The sequence below is a fragment of the Procambarus clarkii genome, chromosome 52, assembly GCF_040958095.1.
Source record: "Procambarus clarkii isolate CNS0578487 chromosome 52, FALCON_Pclarkii_2.0, whole genome shotgun sequence".
Lineage (NCBI taxonomy): Eukaryota > Metazoa > Arthropoda > Malacostraca > Decapoda > Cambaridae > Procambarus > Procambarus clarkii.
In genome coordinates this window covers 7,920,516-7,938,045 of record NC_091201.1, presented here as the reverse complement: position 1 = coordinate 7,938,045, position 17,530 = coordinate 7,920,516, and the positions used below count along the sequence as shown (strand labels likewise).

Genomic DNA, 17,530 nt, shown 5'->3' with positions numbered 1-17,530 from the left:
GTCCGGTTATCTCGCCTGCAGGATTCTCTTTCCGTTCGTATTTCTGATGTTTCTCCTCGTGTTGTTCCTTCTTTGCCCCCGTGGAGGGTCCCTCTTCCGCGGTTTTGAACTTCCTTGACCCATATCACTAAAGCTTTTACCCCTCCTACGGTTCTAAAACGCCTTTTCCTCGAGCACTTTTCTTCTCACTCCCGCTCCGTTTCTGTCTTCACCGATGGGTCTAAGTCAGCGGACGGTGTTGGCTACTCTGTTGTTTTTCCTGATCGCACTTATATGTGTCGCTTGCCTCCGGAGACTAGCATCTTTACAGCGGAACTTTATGCTATTCTCTATGCTCTTCGTCTCCTACTTTCTCGTTGTCAGTCTTCCTTTGTAGTTGTTGTTGACTCTCGTAGTGCCCTCATGGCTCTCGGGTCCTTTAATCCAGTTCATCCAGTGGTTGTCGAGATCCAGCATTGGCTGTTTCTCGTTCATAGTAAATTTAAGTCGGTTGAGTTTTGTTGGGTTCCCAGCCATATTGGTGTGTCTTTAAATGAGCGTGCGGATGCTGCCGCCAAGGAAGCTGTCCGCTCTTGTCCCATCTCTCGTAAGGGCATTCCGTATTCCGACTTTTACCCGGTTATCCATTCCTCAGTCCTTACCCGTTGGCAGGCTTCTTGGTTGTCTGTTACTGGTAACAAGCTACGTACTCTTAAATGTTGTGTTTCCTCGTGGCAGTCCTCCTTCCACCGTAACCGGCGGTGGGAAACAGCTCTGGCGAGGTTGCGTATTGGCCATACTCGCTTAACCCATGGTCACTTGATGGAGCGCCGCCCTGCTCCTTATTGTCCTAGTTGCATTGTCCCTCTTAACGGTCGTGCATGTCCTTCTTGAATGTCCTGACTTCCAGGACGAGCGTATGTCTTGCTTTCCGACCGCCCCTCGCGGTCACCTGTCCCTCGATAGAATTCTTGGTGACTCGGATACTTTTGATATCGTTCGCCTTATGCGTTTTTGTTCTCGTATTGGCATCCTTGGTGATATTTAGCGCCCTCTGATTATTTTGCGTATTTGATGGTGCTACATAGCCTTCCCGGTTTGGTGCCTTCTTTTGATAATTACTTACTTTACTTACCCTATGGTGAACAAGGATGCCAGAACCCCGCAGAACACAAAGGGCTATCTTGAGGTTATCTTGAGGTTATCTTGAGATGATTTCGGGGCTTTTAGTGTCCCCGCGGCCCGGTTCTCGACCAGACCTCCACCCCCAGGAAGCAGCCCGTGACAGCTGACTAACTCCCAGGTACCTATTTACTGCTAGGTAACAAGGGCATCAGGGTGAAAGAAACTCTGCCAATTGTTTCTCGCCAGCGCCCAGGATCAAACCCGGGACCAAAGGATCCCGCGTCCAGTGTTCTGTGCGCTCAGCCACTGGCTTACTGGGAGGCCGAAAGCCGAGCGGCAATCGACCAAGCAGAAGCAGAACACAAGGAACTTGTGGAAGGAGGCCCCAACCGAGCACCTAGAGAAGGTAACCCTAGGCGGATGCATCCCAAATACTGAAGAATTACTCCTGGCTCGTGCACCCCCAATAAGACAGCCACCACACCACACAGGCAGAGCCGAGGACCAATTCAGGAGCCAGAGCACACGATTTCCGCCTAGAGCATCAACCTTAGATAGGGTTTTGGGTAGACGGCGCGAGGGGTCTGGGGCTTCCCCTTACTGCTCCTGTGGAGGGGGGAGGGAAGGGGAAGCCCACCATCTGCGCAGCATAAGAGGGGAAATGCTGCGCAGATGGCGACGCGGCAACGTGGTGACATCATGCTCATTTGCTCGTTTTTGTTTGGGGAGTTCTGTCCACTAGTTTGGCTCTCGGTAGCAATTTCTTAACCAGAATAAGGGTTTGTTTTGGGATGTTTACCTTTCTGGGTGCCTGTCCCGGTCGATGGTAGACATAGAAGGCTTCCAACCACATTGGGGTTTCTATAGGCCATTGCTTCTCATGCCTCTCTAAGGAGGGCCAGATTCTGGCTCGTGGTCCCCAGTAGGCCTAAGAATTCTATTCATAATGACTGATGATAAAGTCTAATATTAGCAATATCAGCCTGGACAGCTCCGGGGAGCCGATGGGGCTCCCCCCAGAAATGTTGTATTTTTCAGGAAATATAAAATGTATTATGATTTGTTTTATAATATATATATATATATATATATATATATATATATATATATATATATATATATATATATATATATATATATAATATGTATGTCGTACCTAGTAGCCAGAACACGCTTCTCTGCCTACTATGCAAGGCCCGATTTGCCTAATAAGCCAAGTTTTCATGAATTAATTGTTTTTCGACTACCTAACCTACTTAACCTAACCTAACTTTTTCGGCTACCTAACCTAACCTATAAAGATAGGTTAGGTTAGGTAGGATTGGTTAGGTTCGGTCATATATCTACGTTAATTTTTAACTCCAATAAAAAAAAATTGCCCTCATACATAATGAAATGGGTAGCTTTATCATTTCATCAGAAAAAAATTAGAGAAAATATATTAATTCAGGAAAACTTGGCTTATTAGGCAAATCTGGCCTTGCATAGTAGGCCGAGAAGTGCGTTCTGGCTATTAGGTACGACATATATATATATATAATGTCGTACCTAGTAGCCAGAACGCACTTCTCAGCCTACTATGCAAGGCCCAATTTGCCTAATAAGCCAAGTTTTCCTGAATTAATATATTTTCTCTAATTTTTTTCTGATGAAATGATAAAGCTACCCATTTCATTATGTATGAGGTAAATTTTTTTTTATTCGAGTTAAAATTAACGTAGATATATGACCGAACCTAACCAACCCTACCTAACCTAACCTATCTTTATAGGTTAGGTTAGGTTAGGTAGCCGAAAAAGTTAGGTTAGGTTAGGTAGTCGAAGAACAATTAATTCATGAAAACTTGGCTTATTAACCCTTAAACTGCGCATGGCGTATATATACGCCCTGAGTAACATGTCCCATGGTGCGCATGGCGTATATATACGCCATAGGGTGCCAGGCCTGATTCAAATGGCCCGCGGCTACACGGGGTTCACAGTAGCTTCCTCAGGGCTCTTGTAAACAGATGCCATTTTAAAAAAAAATCGTGGGCAATATTCTCAGGTGTGAGAGGCACAGTACTGTTGGAGCAACCAAGGCCGGCGCACGCAGCATGAGCGAACAGCATTGATGTTCAGCTTGTGACCACAGCATCGCCGAAAAATGTCAAAATAAATATATAATTGTTATTATTTAGCGATGACAATATTACAGATGACCAATGACTGTGATATAAATAACCAGGGTTGTGATAATAGCAGGATTGTTGTAATAATTAGCGCTGTGTGAGGAGTGATGCTGAGAGACGGAGGGAGACAGCATCGTTTACTGACTGTGTGGCCACCTGTTATTGTTTGCGTTCACCATACCAGGTCAGTGGTTCTCTATGGTGAACACAAATGTAGATACTTATATATAATGTGTGTATTAGTGTAATAACAGCAAAAGGATTATGCTGGGAGGAGCCATATGGGTGACGGAGGTGACGTCGTCTGCACGATTTCTCTAGCTGTTTAGAGGGTGGCCACTATGCTCTTTGGGCGCTCTACAAGCTTAGGTGTACAGTTACGGTGCATAAAACATGTAGATATTTATATATAATATGTGTATATAGGGTAATAACACTGCAAAAGGTATTGTTGGGGGAGAAAGTTTAGTGCGTGTGACTTTGAAAGAGTGAGGGAGCCGCCAGCCGCCATCTGTGTATAGCGACGACTCTTAGTGCCTGAACTAACTATATTAGCTTAGCTGTACAGTTGTGGTGAACAAAATATACACATACTTATATATAACATCTGTATATAGTGTAATAACACCACAACTGGTATTGTTGGGGGAGAAAGTTTAGTGCGTGTGTTGAGGGAGTGGCAGCGAGTGGCTGGCTGGTGTGTGGCGGTAACTCCTCGTTGCTTTTCGACTCTCAATACCAACTTAGTGGTTCGGTATGGTGACCAAAACATGCCAATACTTATATATAACCTGTGTATAGAGTGTAATAGCAGCAAAACTATTTGTTTATTGTTTTATAAACATAATAATTGAATCACTAATATGCACATCATACTTTTGAGTATAGCGATTATTAACCACTTTTATTATATAAATATATTACAATACACACTATTGAATAATATTACTGCAAAAAAATTAAGAAAAAATCAATCGGAGACATTGAAACAATTAGGTAATAATATCTTTGTGGCAACTCCCATCTGTCAACGCGGGTGACGCTGACCGGGTCTGACGACCGCTCTGTCAACGCCCACTTTTTGCCAGACTTCCTCGGTCAATTGCGCCCAAAATATGTCACCTACGATTTTTTTTTTTTCCGTGCTCAGGGGACACAAATTAACATGTTTAGAAGACGAAAAAAAATTTTTGAATTTTTTTTTCTTGCGCACAGGGGTGTAAATGTCCATATGACCCCTGAGCAGTGTAAGGGTTAAGCAAATCAGGCCTTGCATAGTAGGCTGAGAAGTGCGTTCTGGCTACTAGGTACGACATATATATATATATATATATATGTCGTACCTAGTAGCCAGAACACACTCCTTAGCCTACTATGCAAGGCCCGATTTGCCTAATAAGCCAAGTTTTCATGAATTAATTGTTTTTCGACTACCTAACCTACCTAACCTAACTTTTTCGGCTACCTAACCTAACCTAACCTATAAAGATAGGTTAGGTTAGGTTAGGTAGGGTTGGTTAGGTTCGGTCATATATCTACGTTAATTTTAACTCCATTAAAAAAAATTGACCTCATACATAATGAAATGGGTAGCTTTATCATTCCATAAGAAAAAAATTAGAGAAAATATATTAATTCAGGAAAACTTGGCTTATTAGGCAAATCGGGCCTTACAAAGTAGGCTGAAAAGTGCGTTCTGGCTACTAGGTACGACATATATATATATTATTATATATATATATATGATATATATATATATATATTAATATATATATATATAATATATATATATATATATTAATATAGGAGTATGTTCTGGGAGTATGGGTTCGAGTCACTTCTGGGGTGTGAGTTTTCATTCGCATATAGTCCTGGGGACCATTCAGGCTTGTTCGCATATATTAATATATATATATATATATTAATATATATATATATAATATATATATATATATTAATATATATATTAATATATATATATATATATATATATATATATATATATATATATATATATATATATATATATATATATATATATATATATATGTCGTACCTAGTAGCCAGAACTCACTTTTTGGCCTACAATTCAAGGCCCGATTTGCTTAATAAGCCAAGTTTTCCTGAATTAATATATTTTTTCTAATTTTTTTCTTATGAAATGATAAAGCTACCCATTTCATTATGTATGAGGTCAATTTTTTTTTATTGGAGTTAAAATTAACGTAGATATATGACCGAACCTAACCAAGCCTACCTAACCTAACCTAACCTATCTTTATAGGTTAGGTTTGGTTAGGTAGCCGAAAAAGTTAGGTTAGGTTAGGTTAGGTAGGTTAGGTAGTCGAAAAACAATTAATTCATGAAAACTTGGCTTATTAGGCAAATCGGGCCTTGCATAGTAGGCTGAGAAGTGCGTTCTGGCTACTAGGTACGACATATATATATATATATATATATATATATATATATATATATAATATAATATAATATAATTACACACACACACACACACACACTTACACTTACACTTACACTTATCGTAAACACACGATAGTTCACGACTGTTGATAGTCGGCGACTTCAACTTGAAATCCATAGATTGGGAAGCATGTGAAGCTAAAACAGAAGATTTCTGGACCTGTAAATTTGTAGACCTCATCCTGGAAACATTCTTGTATCAACATGTTAAACAAGCTACGAGGATGAGGGAAGGGGACGTCCCCTCCATGCTAGATTTGATATTTACCAGGAAGGAGGAAGAGATATTTGACATTCAGTACCTTCCTCCCTTGGGTAAAAGTGACCATGTCTTTTTGGGAATAAAGTATGCAATGCGTTATAAGCTGGAAGAAAATAAGGAGGTTGAAGCAGTTGAAAAACCAGACTTCAGGAGAGGACATTATGGTGACCTTAGAAATTTTTTTAGTGAGTATAATTGGACAGACTTGATGCTAGGCAAGGAAGTGAATGAGATGTATGTCAAGTTTTGTGAAATATATGATAAAGGCACAAAAAAATTTATACCAAAACAGAGATGCAGAACTAGGAAACAGGATTGGTTCAATAGAAATTGCGAGAGGGCTAGAGACCAAAAGACACAAAAATGGAATCAATACAGGAAGAGGCCGAACCCCCAAACATACCAGCGATACAAAGATGCGAGAAACAACTACACGGCAGTGAGGAGAGAGGCAGAAAGAAATTTTGAAAAAGGGATTGCAGACAAATGTAAAACAGAACCAGGTCTATTCTATAAATTCATAAACAACAAAGTGGAGGTAAAGGATAATATTCAGAGGTTGAAAATGGGAAATAGATTCACGGAAGATGAAAAGGAAATGTTTGAAACACTAAACGAAAAGTTCCAAAGTGTGTTTGTACAAAATGAAATCTTTAGGGAACCAGATACAATAAGAATTCCGGAGAACAACATAGAGCACATAGAGGTGTCTAGAGACGAAGTGGAAAAAATGCTCAAGGAGCTAAGTAAGAACAAAGCAGTTGGTCCAGATGGAGTTTCACCATGGGTTCAGAGAGAATGTGCACCTGAGCTCAGCATTCCACTTCAACTGATTTTTCAGGCATCCCTGTGTACAGGAGCTGTAGCTGATGTGTGGAAAAAGGCTAACATAGTTCCAATCTACAAAAGTGGAAACAGGGAAGACCCCTTTAACCCTTAAAGTGCGCATCACTTCATATGAAGTGTAAATCGTTTTACCAGTCAACTGCGCTTCACTTCATATGAAGTGTATGGGTACCGCGCACGATTTGAATGGCCCGCGGTGTAGCTGGGGGTCCCATACGCTGCCCAGGGGCTCTAGTAAACAGTGGCCATTTTGAAAAAAAATCCAGCTCACGCTCCGATGGCATGGGAGGCCTCAGTTTAGCGAGAGTCACCATGGCGAGCGCACGGTCAAATGCCTCACGAGCACGCATCACTCAGTCCCTCACCCCAGAGCAAATAGCCCACGAATTATTCTCTGAAGGTGAAGAAAGTGTGTTTGACGATTCAGACAACGATGAGGATTATACACAGTTGTCGGGAGATAGTAGCAGCAGCAGTGAAAGTGAAAATGACCGCCATGCCATGGCGAGGCCTATACGCTCTCCCATGCCTCCTCGCCCATTTTCTACCCCAATTCTACCACGACCTCACAGTTCCTGTGAATATTTTCTGTTTGAGGGTGACGAGTCAGAGGGAGGTGACTCCTTTTCTGGGTTTAGTGACTCAGATCAAAGTTTTATTGAGCCTGTGGCTGGTACCAGTGGTGTAACTGGGCGAGAAATTGTCGCATCAGCAGCATCTCGCCCAGCCAAGCGCCACCGCATGGCACCACATGAGGGACCAAGACCCTCGTGTTCACGTGCACCCACCTCACGTGCACGTAGCCGCCGTGCTTCTCGCAGACGGTATTCAGCTCCTGGTCGCCGGTATGCATCGCTTCCTCGCCGTCTTTCCTCTGCATCTCGCAGGACGCCTGGTGTACTTGAGTGGAGTGATGGTGACGATTTTATTCCTAATATTCCTCACTTTGACGATAAAGATGTAGGGATTACAAACCTTTTCCCTAACCAAGGTGAGGACATGGCTGAGATGGAATATTTTACAGCATTCTATGATGAACCACTCATGGAATACATTGTACACCAAACGAACCTGCATGCTGCTTACCTGATTGAGAGGGAAATCACAGAATTTTCACGACTGCAGCGTTGGAAAAATACCACAGTGGCGGAAATGTATGTGTTTTTGGCACTCTGTTTGTTGATGAAGCACTGTCACAAACATGCAATAAATGACTATTGGAGCAAGGACAAGACAATACCAACACCTTTATTCGGGAAATATATGTCACGAGACAGGTTTCAGATACTCCTCAGGTGTCTACATTTTGGAAGTGTTCAGGACCGAACACCTGATGATAGACTGTGGCGAGTGAGGCACTACATGAACGATGTTATTGGAAAATTCAGAGATTTTTACGTACCAGCACAGAAGCTGGTGGTTGATGAATCTCTCATACTTTTCAAGGGACGTGTTCCATTCAAACAGTACATTCCCTCAAAACGAAACCGATTTGGCCTGAAATTTTTTGTTCTTTGTGATTGTGAGACAGGATACGTGTTACACATGATTCTGTACTCGGCTAGTGATGTAGACATTCCCGGTAACGACGAACATGGATTCTCGGGGAGTGTAGTGAAGACCATCATGGCTCCGTGGATGAACAAGGGACACATTTTATACACAGATAATTACTATACAAGTCCCTTGCTAGCTCGGTTCTTGCTAGAAAATAGAACCGGATTGGTTGGTACAGTAAAGCCACAACGAAGGGAAATGCCTGTGTTTGACAACGACATTGCAGTTGGTGAGTGTCAGAGAAGGAAAAGTGATAACATTCTGTCAGTTCGGTGGAAAGACAAAAGAGAGGTGAACTTGTTGACAACAATTCATGATGGAACAATGGTGAACAGTGGGAAAGTCAGCCATAAAACAAACGCACCACTATATAAGCCAGACTGTGTTTTAGACTATAATATCAACATGCGGTTGATTGATAAATCAGACATGATGATTGGCACTGCAGAGTGTGTGCGGAAGACATGTAGGTGGACGAAAAAAGTGTTCTTCCATCTTGTGGACATGAGCATGCTGAACTGTTTCAACATGTACCTTGTGAGAACTGGACGTAAGCCCACTTTCCGTGACTTTGTATTTGATGCTGCAATACAGTTATTAGGAAAGTTTGCAAAAGATGTCCCAGGTATTCAGCGGCCCATCATAAACCCACTGTTGCAGCATGCTGGTACTCCACGCCTCGCTCACACTGAAGGCTTCCTAGCACACAAACTTAAGTATTTGCCACCTGGTGTGAAGCGTGTAATAGCCCAACGTGATTGCTTGGTGTGTAAAACAACGACACGTAGAGACAAGAAACGGAAGCTTGTGCAAACATGGTGTGAAACGTGTGGTATCCCATTATGTGCTGTCGACTGCTTCAATGACTACCACAGTCTAGAAATCTTCTAAGTGAGCTTCAAAGTGTGTATAGCGTGTGCGAGTGTGTAAATATGTAAACATATAAGCAGAACATATAATATAATAGACTGTAATGACATATTATATTGCCGTAATTGAAAACATTTGTGTGCGCCTGTGTATACTCAAATATGCAACAATTATTGATACAAAATATGTTCAAACAGTATTTGAAACACAATTAGTGAAAAAAAATTAGATAAAATGCGCTTAGACATTGTAAATAAATAGCGCAAAAATATATTTGTGGCAACTCTGGCTGTTTGAGGACCGCGCGCAACATCTCCCAGGCGTGTACTGCATGAGCGACCATGCAGATTGTGACGTCATCGCAGAGCTTCTCGGCTCTATTGCAACAAAAGTAAGTACAATAGAATTTTTTTTTTATTTTTCCCGTGATCAGTGAACAGAACTTAACAGATTAGCAAAAAAAAAAATTTTTTTTTTTTTCAAAATGACATGCGCCTGTGTGGATAGCAGGATATTAGACCCCGAGCATGTTAAGGGTTAATTATAGACCTGTATCATTGACAAGTGTAATAGTCAAAATATTGGAAAAAATAATTAAAACTAAATGGGTAGAACACTTGGAGGAAAACGACATAATATCAGACAGACAGTATGGTTTTCGATCTGGAAGATCCTGTGTAACGAACTTGCTCAGTTTTTATGATCGAGCCACAGAGATTTTACAGGAAAGAGATGGTTGGGTTGACTGCATCTATCTGGACCTAAAAAAGGCTTTCGACAGAGTTCCCCATAAGAGGTTGTTCTGGAAACTGGAACATATTGGAGGAGTGACAGGTAAGCTACTAACATGGATGAAAAATTTCCTAACTGACAGAAAAATGAGGGCCATAATCAGAGGCAAGGTATCGGATTGGAGGAATGTCACGAGTGGAGTACCTCAGGGTTCAGTTCTTGCACCGGTAATGTTCATTGTCTACATAAACGATCTACCAGTGGGAATACACAATTACATGAACATGTTTGCTGATGATGCTAAGATAATAGGGAAGATAAGAAACTTAGATGATTGTCATGCCCTTCAAGAAGACCTGGACAAAATAAGTATATGGAGCAACACTTGGCAAATGGAATTTAATGTGAATAAATGCCATGTTATGGAATGTGGAATTGGAGAACATAGACCCCACACAACCTATAAATTATGTGAGAAATCTTTAAAGAATTCTGATAAAGAAAAGGATCTAGGGGTGGTTTTAGATAGAAAAATGTCACCTGAGGACCACATTAAGAACATTGTGCGAGGAGCCTATGCTACACTTTCTAATCTTAGAATTGCTTTTAAATACATGGATGGAGAAATACTAAAGAAATTGTTCACGACTTTTATTAGACCAAAGCTGGAATATGCAGCGGTTGTATGGTGCCCATATCTTAAGAAGCACATCAACAAACTGGAAAAGGTGCAACGACATGCCACTAAGTGGCTCCCAGAACTGAAGGACAAGAGCTACGAGGAGAGATTAGAGGCATTAAATATGCAAAAACTAGAAGATAGAAGAAAAAGAGGCGATATGATCACTACGTTCAAAATAGTAACAGGAATAGATAAAATTGATAGGGAAGAATTCCTGAGACTCGGAACTTCAAGAACAAGAGGTCATAGATTTAAACTAACGAAACAAAGCTGCCGGAGAAATATACGAAAATTCACTTTTGTAAACAGAGTGGTAGACGGTTGGAACAAGTTAAGTGAGAAGGTGGTGGAGGCCAAAACCGTCAGTAATTTCAAAGCATTATATGACACAGAGTGCTGGGGAGATGGGACACCACGAGCGTAGCTCTCATCCTGTAACTACACTTAGGTAATTACACTTAGGTAATTACACATATATTTATAGTGGCACCTCGATATACGATTGCCCCTACTTATGATAATTTCGAGTTACAATGTAAATTTCAAATCTGTACTTCTTTTCTCAATCTTTGACGGCTTTGTTTCCAATTATTAAACAGTTAATGAGCTCCGAAACATCAGAAGGCTGTTTATAACAATAACAAAAGTTGAATGGGAAGTTATCATGCTTGTAAACTGTTTAATAAATGTAACTAAAGCTGTCAAAGATTAAGGAAAGATGTACACGTTCGTAAGTACTTGTGTAAGTGCTTTCGTGAATCTGGACCCAGGCTTTTACACAACCCCCCCCCCCCCTGCACCAGAGCTATGTCAATAGGCCGTTCTCCCTCTTCGCCCTTACATCATCACACACACAGATCACACTAACGTGATGCATCAAATGAACAAAGTTCATTTTGTTCATTTGATGCATCACGTTAGTGTGATCTCTGTGTTCTGGGAGTTCTTCTACTCCCCAAGCCCGGCCCAAGGCCAGGCTCGACTCGTGAGAGTCTGGTCCACCAGGCTGTTGCTTGGAGCGGCCCGCAGGGCCACATACCCACCATAGCCCGGCTGATCCGGAACTTCTCTTAGAAAACAGTCCAGTTTTCTCTTGAAGATGTCCACGGTTGTTCCGGCAATATTTCTTATAGTCGTTGGGAGGACGTTCAACAACCGCGGACCTCTGATGTTTATACAGTGCTCTCTGATTGTGCCTATGGCACCTCTGCTCTTCACTGGTTCAATCTTGCATTTTCTTCCATATCGTTCACTCCAGTACGTTGTTATTTTACTGTGTAGATTTGGGACCTGACCCTCCAGTATTTTCCATGTGTTTATTATTTGGTATCTCTCTCGTCTCCTTTCTAGAGAGTACATTTGGAGAGCCTCGAGACGATCCCAATAATTTAGGTGTTTTATCTCGTCTATGCGTGCCGTATATGTTCTCTGTATTCCCTCTATTTCAGCAATCTCTCCTGCTCTGAAGGGGGAAGTGAGTACTGAGCAGTACTCGAGACGGGACAACACAAGTGACTTGAAGAGTACAACCATTGTGATGGGATCCCTGGATTTGTAAGTTCTTGTAATCCATCCGATCATTTTTCTGGCTGATGCGATATTTGCTTGATTATGCTCCCTAAACGTTAGATCGTCGGACATCATTATTCCCAAATCCTTGACATGCTGTTTTTCTACTATGGAAAGATTCGATTGTGTTTTGTACCCTGTATTATGTTTCAGATCCTCATTTTTGCCGTACCTGAGTACCTGAAATTTATCACTGTTAAACATCATGTAATTTTCTGCTGCCCAATCGAAAACTTTGTTGACATCTGCTTGTAGTTTTTCAATGTCTTCAGCAGAGGTAATTTTCATGCTGATTTTTGTGTCATCTGCAAAGGACGACACGAAGCTGTGACATGTATTTTTGTCTATATCAGATATGAGAATAAGGAACAGTAGCAGTGCACGGACTGTACCTTGAGGTACAGAGCTTTTAACATCTCTTGGAGTCGATTTTATCTGATTGACTGTTATTCTTTGTGTTCTGTTCGACAGAAAATTGAGTATCCAGCGTCCTACTTTTCCAGTTATTCCCATTGACCTCATTTTGTGAGTTATCACCCTATGGTCACATTTGTCGAGCGCTTTTGCAAAGTCTGTGTATACAACATCTGCATTTTGCTTTTCTTCTGGGGCTTCTGTGATTTTGTCATAGTGGTTGACTAAGTGTGACAGACAGGATCTTCCCGCTCTAAATCCATGCTGTCCTGGATTGTGCAATTCATTGTTTTCCATAAAACTAGAAATTTGATTCCTAATCACTCTTTCAAACACTTTTATTATGTGTGATGTTAGTGCAACTGGCCTATAATTTTTTGCCAAGGCTTTACTCCCCCCCCTTGTGCAACGGGGCTATATCTTCAGATTTAAGTGCTGCTGGTATCTCCCCTGTATCCAGGCTCTTTCTCCATATTATGCTGAGTGCTCTCGCTACTGGTACTTTACATTTCTTTATGAATATTGAATTCCATGAGTCAGGCCCAGGAGCTCAGTGCATAGGCATATTGTCAATTTCTCTTTCAAAGTCTTCCGAGTTTGTGGTAATATCCATTATATTATCTGCAGCTTGAATGTCATTCATAAAGAAGCTGTCTGGATCATCAACTTTCATGTTGTTTATTGGTGTGCTAAACATAGCCTCATACTGGCTTCTTAGAATTTCACTAATCTCTTTGTTGTCCTCTGTGTATGTACCTTCATTTGTAATTAACGGTCCAATACTGGTCGAGGTTTTGGATTTGGATTTTGCGTATGTGAAAAAATATTTCGGATTTTTCCTTATCTTTTGTATAGCTTTCTGTTCCAATTCCATTTCCTCACTCATATGATCGCTTCAACGTTTGTTCTATTTCTTTGATCTCCCTGCTTAGGCTTGTTTTCCTTCCTTGTGATAGTTGTGCCTGCCGAAGCATTTCCGTTATTTTTTTCCTTCTCCTGTACAGTCGTCTGCGTTCTCTTTGTAGAATGGTCCTCTTTCTGCCCCTCCTCACAGGTACGTGCTTCAAGCAGACCTTGTAAGCTTCAGCTGTCAGTTGAGCTATTCCCTGTAATTACCTAAGTGTAATTACCTAAGTGTAGTTACAGGATGAGAGCTACGCTCGTGGTGTCCCGTCTCCCCAGCACTCTTTGTCATATAATGCTTTGAAATTACTGACGGTTTTGGCCTCCACCACCTTCTCACTTAACTTGTTCCAACCGTCTACCACTCTGTTTACAAAAGTGAATTTTCGTATATTTCTCCGGCAGCTTTGTTTCGTTAGTTTAAATCTATGACCTCTTGTTCTTGAAGTTCCGAGTCTCAGGAATTCTTCCCTATCAATTTTATCTATTCCTGTTACTATTTTGAACGTAGTGATCATATCGCCTCTTTTTCTTCTATCTTCTAGTTTTTGCATATTTAATGCCTCTAATCTCTTCTCGTAGCTCTTGTCCTTCAGTTCTGGGAGCCACTTAGTGGCATGTCGTTGCAATTTTTCCAGTTTGTTGATGTGCTTCTTAAGATATGGGCACCATACAACCGCTGCATATTCCAGCATTGGTCTAATAAAAGTCGTGAACAATTTCTTTAGTATTTCTCCATCCATGTATTTAAAAGCAATTCTAAGGTTAGAAAGTGTAGCATAGGCTCCTCGCACAATGTTCTTAATGTGGTCCTCAGGTGACATTTTTCTATCTAAAACCACCCCTAGATCCTTTTCTTTATCAGAATTCTTTAAAGATTTCTCACATAATTTATAGGTTGTGTGGGGTCTATGTTCTCCAATTCCACATTCCATAACATGGCATTTATTCACATTAAATTCCATTTGCCAAGTGTTGCTCCATCTACTTATTTTGTCCAGGTCTTCTTGAAGGGCATGACAATCATCTAAATTTCTTATCCTTCCTATTATCTTAGCATCATCAGCAAACATGTTCATATAATTCTGTATACCAACTGGTAGATCATTTATGTAGACAATAAACATCACTGGTGCAAGAACTGAACCCTGTGGTACTCCACTTGTGACATTTCTCCATTCCGATACATTGCCTCTGATTACTGCCCTCATTTTTCTATCAGTCAGAAAATTTTTCATTCATGATAGAAGCTTACCTGTCACCCCTCCAATATTTTCCAGTTTCCAGAACAACCTCTTATGTGGAACTCTGTCGAAAGCCTTTTTTAGGTCCAGAGAGATGCAGTCAACCCAACCATCTCTTTCCTGTAATATCTCTGTGGCTCGATCATAGAAACTGAGTAAATTCGATACACAGGATCTTCCAAATCGAAAACCATACTGTCTGTCTGATATTATATCATTTCTCTCTAGGTGTTCTACCCATTTAGTTTTGATTAGTTTTTCCAATACTTTCACTATTACACTTGTCAATGATACAGGTCTATAATTGAGGGGGTCTTCCCTGCTGCCACTTTTGTAGATTGGAACTATGTTAGCCTGTTTCCACACGTCTGCTACGATTCCTGTACACAGGGATGTCTGAAAGATCAGTTGAAGTGGAATGCTGAGCTCCCTGTGTGGGAGTTTTGTCGCTTAAGACCGTCTCCCATTGAATGGTTGCAAGGTCTACATTTATTTTTTCCCAGCCAATCCACTTATTGTTGAAATTGAATTGATTGAATATTCCTTCTCGCTTGTTGGGTCTCTCAGACCTACTACCGCTATTTATGCTAGTTCGCACTTCAATGAGCTTATGGTCTGAGTATGAAGTATCTGAAATTGTGATGTCTCTGATTAGTTCATCATTGTTTGTGAATAACAAGTCTAGTGTGTTTTCGTTCCTAGTTGGTTCTGTAATCTGTTGATTGAGCGAAAATTTGTCGCAGAATCTCAAAAGTTCTCTGACCTGTGGTTGGTTATTTCCCGGGTCATTCCCTGCTATGATATTTGTGTTTGCCATTCTCCATCTTAGACTCGGTAAATTGAAATCTCCAAGGAAGATAATATCTAGAGCTGGGTTTGCTAGGTTGTCAAGTATGTTCTCTATTTTGTGTATCTGCTCTGTATTTTGTGAATTCCTCAACCGTTGTATCTGGCAGTTTATATATTAGAATAATAATTAAGTTTAGTTTCTCTACCTTAATTCCAAGTGCCTCTACCACCTCATTAGTTGAGTTTAGTAGTTCTGTGCATACCAGGTCTTCTTTAATAAACAGACCTACTCCTCCATTTGACTGTTTTTCTATCACATCTATATAAATTATAATTTGGAATCCAGATTTCACCATCCATGTAATCTTTTGTATGAGTTTCCGTGAATGCCCCAAATATTGAGTTTGACTCTAATAGGAGGCCATTTATGAACTTAACTTTATTTCTTGACTTTGGCTTTAAACCTTGAATGTTTGCAAATATGAATGATTGTCCATATTGTGTGTCACTTCTGGAAGGTTTTGGTAGTTCTCCCTCCTCTCTACCCTGACCAAGGGTGTGTTGTTGTGGCAATGGTTTGTCCAGTTTTGGAAGTGATACTGGGGAGTGTGGTAGTCTCTGTGTAGTTGGGGGGTGTAGTATGTGTGGGCTTGATGAAGAACCGGAGTCCAGTCTCGGGCATTTCCCCCTCTACATCCGTACTCCGGCCACGTTTCTACCTGTCTGTTTCTCCCTCTGTTTGTACCTGCCTCTAAAAAATTTTCAGGGCTATTATATTGGGACTTCCTCTCTTATATAGCGCTGTGTACCTCTGACGTGGAAATCGGGGCAATGAAGATCGTAGTATTTCCTCTCATTAACTGAGAGTTTGCATAGCTTAGGGTTACCTTGAGGTTACCTTGAGGTGCTTCCGGGGCTTAGTGTCCCTGCGGCCCGGTCGTCGACCAGGCCTCCTGGTTGCTGGACTGATCAACCAGGCTGTTAGACACGGCTGCTCGCAGCCTGACGTATGAGTCACAGCCTGGTTGATCAGGTATCCTTTGGAGGTGCTTTGGAGGGTGAAAATATCTACACTCTGTATCAAAACGACATCTGCCTTTCCCTAACCAGTTTCGGCATTTCCGTGGGTGCATGAATGAGCATTCTGTGCCTCTGGGCCCATATCTGCACTGTCCTTTTGCATAATACCTGCAAATATTTTCATCTAAGATTGTATTATTCTTGTTTGTAACCATGCACGACTTGGCTACCTCTGTTTTTTGTTCTAACTTTCTCGTTTCTGCATTCATTCTCGGTATTGCCCATATCTTTCTTCTTGTTGCTTTCGTCTTTCTCATTTGTGTTCTCATTCGTCTCATTTTTTATCTCCTTATTCATATCACCAGTTTGCTCTACAATATTGCCTTCATTTTTGTGTACCTCGACACTATGCCCATCTACATTGCTACTTTGACTCTCTAAATTCTCAGTCCCTGGGTAGTGCTCAGAGTTCGTTGCTGTCTTTATATACTCTGCATATATTTCTGGTAGTTTTTGTGTGAATTGTAGCCTGTGTACTTCAGGAATGTTATTCATTAGCTTGGTAATGTTTTCCCACATCTGTCTGTCACTTTGACAGATCCAGTAGTTACCTTCCCGGTTTGCATGTTGTGAAGGTAATCCTGTACAACTCAGGTGAAATCTTATGTTACAAATATTACATACAATGCCTACAACACTCTTCCGAAGTGACTTAAGGCAGCCTCCACACACCTCCATATTGGGTTTGTGATGTTATAATATCATATGCATATATTTATAATATTATATGTATGTATATATAATATGTATACAGTATATTTATAATATTACATATGTTTATTTGTTCAAGTTTATGTGGGGGGTACTTATCGCCTTGGAGAAAAGAG

The 17,530-nt window shown here is 40.9% G+C and overlaps 1 protein-coding gene across 8 annotated transcripts in view; it reads left to right on the top strand.

Annotated features, from left to right (window-relative positions):
- LOC123763686 (uncharacterized) overlaps positions 1-17,530 on the top strand; it is a 252,335-nt gene that overhangs the window by 167,670 nt on the left and 67,135 nt on the right. Inside the window, exon 4 of one of the 8 annotated variants that reach the window (XM_069304297.1) lies at positions 12,153-12,258. The exons of the other annotated variants lie outside the window; for them this stretch is intronic. Coding sequence (XP_069160398.1) covers positions 12,153-12,170 — 18 coding nt within the window. The 3' untranslated portion in view covers positions 12,171-12,258. The remainder of the gene's footprint in view (positions 1-12,152; positions 12,259-17,530) is intronic. 8 annotated transcript variants of the gene reach the window in all.